General features: G+C 62.8%; 1 protein-coding gene across 1 annotated transcript in view; it reads right to left on the minus strand.

Moving 5' to 3' along the window:
- Positions 1 to 486: 486 nt before the first annotated feature.
- Positions 487 to 5,406, minus strand: part of PAK4 (p21 (RAC1) activated kinase 4) — a 44,390-nt gene continuing 39,470 nt past the window's right edge. Inside the window, exons 6-10 of the mRNA XM_077773628.1 lie at positions 4,525 to 4,658; positions 4,177 to 4,303; positions 2,785 to 2,910; positions 1,916 to 2,050; positions 487 to 1,499 (exon numbers count right to left, since the gene is read on the minus strand). Of these exons, the coding sequence (XP_077629754.1) occupies positions 1,344 to 1,499; positions 1,916 to 2,050; positions 2,785 to 2,910; positions 4,177 to 4,303; positions 4,525 to 4,658 (678 nt within the window). The 3' untranslated portion in view covers positions 487 to 1,343. The remainder of the gene's footprint in view (positions 1,500 to 1,915; positions 2,051 to 2,784; positions 2,911 to 4,176; positions 4,304 to 4,524; positions 4,659 to 5,406) is intronic.

A 5,406-nucleotide genomic window follows, 5' to 3' on the forward strand; every position in this document is an offset into this window, starting at 1 on the left:
TTCTGATGTCAGCCAGTTGCTTTCTCCCTTGTGGAGACCCAGGCTCAGCCTCCCCGGACCCCAACTTAGAGGGAAGGCTTCGGCCAACGGAGCATCCTTAGAGCCGGCCACTCGACAGCCGCCTGCCTTTGCCAATTCCTCAAAAGCCCACCTCCCAACCGATCAACTTTCTGAATGGCCAACTTGCTGTACCACAAACTCATCGCGGATCATCTCTGCCCACTGAACATGCTCAAGACAAACTACCTTTAAAACAAGTTTCCAGCAAATCCCAGATTTGGCAAACCGGTCACAGTGGCTCATGGACTCTGGTAAACTGGCTGTTAGCAGGCCAGGGGGTGAGCGAATCCGTGCCCCTACTGGCTGCTTCAACCTTCCAGGGGAGGCTGGCCTCTCTCCACCCTAACCCCTCCCCGCAATCCCCACCAAGCTGCCCGGACGGGGGCGGGGCTCTCCACACATGGAGCATGCGCGCGCACACACCCAAAACAAGAGAACATTTTAATTGTAAAACTAACTTGAGGGAGGGGAGGGTGGGGCTGCTCCAAGGGAACAGGAACCTGATTCTTCAAGTGGTGGTTCTGTCCCTGGTGCCGCCCCGCCGGGCAGGGACCATCCGTCCCGAGTCGAGGCAGGGGCCAGAGTGTTATAAAATGACAATATAAATAGACTTCTAGAAAAGAGGAGGCTGTCCAGGCGCAGTAGTCGTCCTCTGCAGAGGCTGGGGACGGGCGGGAGGCCCTGACCCCTGTCTCCCCATCCAGCCACAGAAAGGGGGTGCGGGACTTGGGGAAAAGGCCACTCTTCAGACATTCATGATCGCCCCCCGCAATGGCTCAGGGGGGGGGGGACAGGGGGCTGTATGTTAGGCAAGGTCTCTGAGACGCCCAGTCACAGGCTGGAGGACAGAGCGGGTGGACCTTCTGCACATGCACACGCGCACACACATGCACACCTGCGTGCGTGCACACACACGCACGCAGACACACACACACCTTTTGTAGTGTTCTCTCCACCCACCACAGCCCCCACTGCAGATGATTTCCAGTGATGGGGGGCTGCCCATCCTTCCTGGAGACAGGAAGACACAGGGGGGGCCGTCCCCAAAGCTGGGGGTTCTGGGACCCTCACGTGCCCCCACGAGTCCTTGTGTTTTTGTAAAAGTCACAAAATCAAAACTGGAGTTCAGTAGTAGGGTCCTGCACCCCCCACCCCCAGCAAGAAGGGCGGTGCCACGTGGAGTGTCTCCCGGGCTGAGGAGGGGGGGCCGGCCCCCTACTGGCCTGCGGCAGGGCGGGGGGTGACCCCGGGGACTCTTTGGTTCAGGGACAGGGCGCGGGGCCTCATCTGGTGCGGTGCTGGCGCATAAGGGGCACGATGCTGGCGGGTGGGCCCGCTTTGGCCAGGAACGGGTGCTTCAGCAGCTCGGCCGCCGTGGCACGCTGGGCCGGGTCACGCACCAGCAGGCGGTCCAGGAAGCCCTTCAGGGACGGGGACACCTGTCGGGAGGAAGGAGGAAGGGGAGGCCGTCAGGGGGTCTGAGTGCCACCTCCACTGCTCCCTGGCCACTGGGCCTCGGTGTGCGCTGTCAAATGGGATGACAACGTCCGCTGCCCAGGGAGGGGGCCATGGGATCCCGTGTGTCCAGAGCTCAGCCCCAGGGGAAGCAACAAATCCACCCAGGGGATCCTTTCTTCTGCATTTTTAAGATTTGTAAGGAGGCAACAGCAGCTGGGCCCCGGCGGCACCCCTCCCTTACCAGGAAGGCTCCTCTCCTGGCCCCGGCTATGCTGTTGTGTGTTCAGCACAACCACCGCAGGACGGCCGGCTAGGCTCAGGGGCCCCACGGGGGTGGGGAGTCCAACACGGAGCGAGCGTCCTGTCCCTTATCCACCGCCTGCCGGGCGGGGCCCACCTTGTGCAGGTTTTTCAGTCGAGGTGGCAGGTTGTCCCGAATCATCTTCATGGCTTTGAGGGGTGGCTCGTTGAAGTAGGGGGGCTCCCCGTCCACCATCTCGATCACCATCACCCCCAGAGACCAGATGTCCACCTGCAGTGGGGAAGGGACAGCAGGGCTGAGCTGTGCGGGGGGCCCAGCTTGTGCCTTTGCCTCTTTGTGACTGGGGTCCTGAACACCCGCTCCGGCACCCACCTTGCCAGACCCACACACTTAAAGTTCTGCGCACGCCGCACCCCTCCCTTATTCCCGCTAACCACGCCCAGGTCTCCACCAGGAACAGCCCTCCCTCCCACCTGCAGGGGGCGGAACCAGCCCAGCTGGGACATAGTAGTTGGTTCAGGAACAGGCACGTGACCTAGGCTGGGCCAATCAGAACCAAGCCTAAGATTAATGAAAACAGTGGCACTCCGGGGAGGGGAGCAGGGGACTGGGACACTTAGAGGTACTGGGCCATCTCTGCTCCGACAAGGGGAGTGCCCGGCTGCCTGAGGACACACTGAAGAAGTCGGAGCTAGGGGGGAACAGTGCATGGATGGCTGGGCCAGAAGACTGTCCCCATCCTCAACTTCACAGTCCTTGGGACCCAGACCTTTCATGTTCCGCTAACTCTGAGCTGGTTTTGTGACTCACAGCCCTGGGTGTGGCTCCGAACAAGCACCCAATCAGGGATGAATGCACGCGTACCTACCTCGTTTCCCAAAGCTCATCCCTGGTGACCCATTTCCCAGACCGAGCCCCACCCGGCCCCCAGCACTGCAGCTGTTTCAGATGGTCACGCCATAGCCAGGGCTGACAGCCGGACAGCCCGGCCACCTCCGGCTTACCTCTGGCCCATAGGGGAGGCGAGAGATGAGCTCTGGGGCCATCCAGTAGGGCGTGCCGACCAGTGACTTCCTCCGTGGTACCTCCTTGCTCACCTGGGCACAGAACCCAAAGTCTGACAGCTTCACCTGCAACAGGGCACGGCCAGCGGGGGGTCAGAGGGGCTGAGGTGGGAGAGTGAGCAGGGTCCGTCCACCTGCCGTCTAGAGGTTGGAGCCAGACCACTGGGCAGCCCCACCATCTGCAGCAGGGGGCCCTCAAGTGTGACCCTCCCCAGGATCACATGGCTGCCTTCCTGACAGGGTCTGCCCTGGGGCTCCTGGGGGGAGCGGCCCAAGCCCAACAGGCAACAAATGCTTCCTGGGGGCTCAGATCACCCCAAAGCCCATGCCCGGGGTCCCTGGAGGGAGCACATCTTCAGATGAGAGGGGCGCAGCCCTGCCCAGGAGGGCCTGAGGGGTGCGGCCCACTCGACAACGACCACGTGCCCAGAGCCACAGAATCCCACCGTTGTGGAGACAGGGGCCCTTTCCAGATTCTTGGGGAGATGTATGGATCCTCTCACCCCCCAGGAGACATACGCACATGGTGTGCACACAATTTCAGACGGCCAGAGGTCCTCCAAACACATGTGTAGACGGCTTTAGGGGTTGGTGGATTTCAAAGGAGACTGCCAGTGAAACTTGCCATCCCTACCCCTACTGAAGGGCTTAGCCCTCCTGGGGGAGGGCAGGCGAATCACCAACAAGATTTTGGTGCAAGTCGAGGACCCTCTCCCGCTGAAAATCACGTCTACTCTTAAAATATAAAGACAGGCTCTGGTCACTGGGGAGGCTCCTCCACCGACCTCAGATTCGGAGCCTCGGTCCAGAAGATGGGAGACAGGGCCGTGATTGACGGCCCACCTCTGGGTGCTCGGCTAGGGACAGTCTCTCAGTGGAGGAGGAGGCATATGGCCGAGAGCTGGGGTCGGCCACCCAGAGGCCCCTCTGCCCTCTCTGGGCCCAGTGTGACGCTATAGTTCCCAGCATCCCTTGCTGAAGGCAGAGCCTCCCCAGTCCAGGGCCCCCAGTGTCGCATGAACAGAGGCCCCCACTGACCCAGACCCAACTCTGGACTGTCGCTTGAGGAGCAAACTGCTCCGAACCTGGGGCCAGAGACACCCTAAGAGCAGAGGAGAGCTGGGGAGAGGTAGGGGGAGCCTAAGCCACCCTGCTCCTCACCCTGCCGTCGTGGGTGAGCAGGATGGAGTCACTCTTGATGTCGCGGTGGATGACGCCCTNAAGGAGCAAACATACTGCTCCTCCAGCCACCGAACCTGGGGCCAGAGACACCCTAAGAGCAGAGGAGAGCTGGGGAGAGGTAGGGGGAGCCTAAGCCACCCTGCTCCTCACCCTGCCGTCGTGGGTGAGCAGGATGGAGTCACTCTTGATGTCGCGGTGGATGACGCCCTGCGCGTGGAGCACAGACAAGGCCTGCAGCACGGCCAGGCACACGGCGGCGATCTGCTCCTCGTTCATCCTGCGCGGGAAGGGGGTCAGCGACAGGGGCAGACAGGGCCCCGCCCAGGGGTTTGAGGGGGACGCGGCCCTCCTGGCCCCCAGACACGGCACCACCCCAGAGAGTCTGAGGGGACTTCCTCCTGTCGTGGGACAGGCCCGAGGGGATGCAGCTCCCCCCTCCGGAGAGCCCGGGGAGGCAGCAGGCTGGGTGCCCGCTGGGGCCCGGCCATGTGGTGGTACCTGGTGTGGGTGACGATGTCGGTGAGGGCGCCGCCCTCCAGGAACTCCATCACCACCCAGAGCTCATCCCCGACCAGGTAGCTGTTGTACATCTCCACCACGTTCTCGTGCTGGTAGTCACGCATGATCACCACCTGGGCACCGGGCTGGGTCAGCGGGTGGGCCACCCTCCTGCCTCCCCGTCCCGCCCGGGCTGGGGTCCCACCGCAGGCCCAGTCCCGCAGGTTGCTCCCACTCACCAGGGTCATCCTGGACCGCCCACCCCAGTGCCAAAGCCAACAGACCCCAAAGGCGGTTCGGGGCCCGATGCCTGCACGGCGGGGGTGAGCTCCGCCCCCTTCCCATGTTTGGATCCTGCTCCCTGACCAGCCCTGAGCCGGTGTCTGAGTGGCCCTGAGGACCAGGCTGGTGCTGGGACAGGGACTCGGGAGAAGAACACCTACGCACAGGGGTGAGACCTCAGGACAAGGAGGTTATCGGCCGAGGTCAGAATGAGAGGCTGGGGGGATGGACTGCAGGGGCAGAAGGCCTAACAAGGCAAAGCCGGGGGGAGGTGGGAACACGCTGCGTGCAGGGGTCCCGCTGAGCAGCTCCCGGTGCAGCTGGAGGCCTGTAATGTTGGGGGGCCGGGGGAAGGGTCACGGGGACAGCCGAGGACTACTGAGACCAGGAGGCAAAAGCCAGAGTTTAGACTTGGGCAAAGAGGCCAGACTTTTATCCTGAGGACACTGAGCGGTGGGGAGGGGGAACTGCAGGGGTCAGTAAAAGGGGGGGCCGCGGGACAGGTGCACATGTCTGAAGGAGCCCTTCAGCCGCCGTGTGGGGGTGCCTGGGGGTGCCCAAGGGGGGAGGCGGGCAGAGGTGAGGAGAAGATAGGGCCGC

Source organism: Crocuta crocuta, unplaced genomic scaffold, assembly GCF_008692635.1.
Source record: "Crocuta crocuta isolate KB4526 unplaced genomic scaffold, BGI_CrCroc_1.0 scaffold267, whole genome shotgun sequence".
NCBI lineage: Eukaryota > Metazoa > Chordata > Mammalia > Carnivora > Hyaenidae > Crocuta > Crocuta crocuta.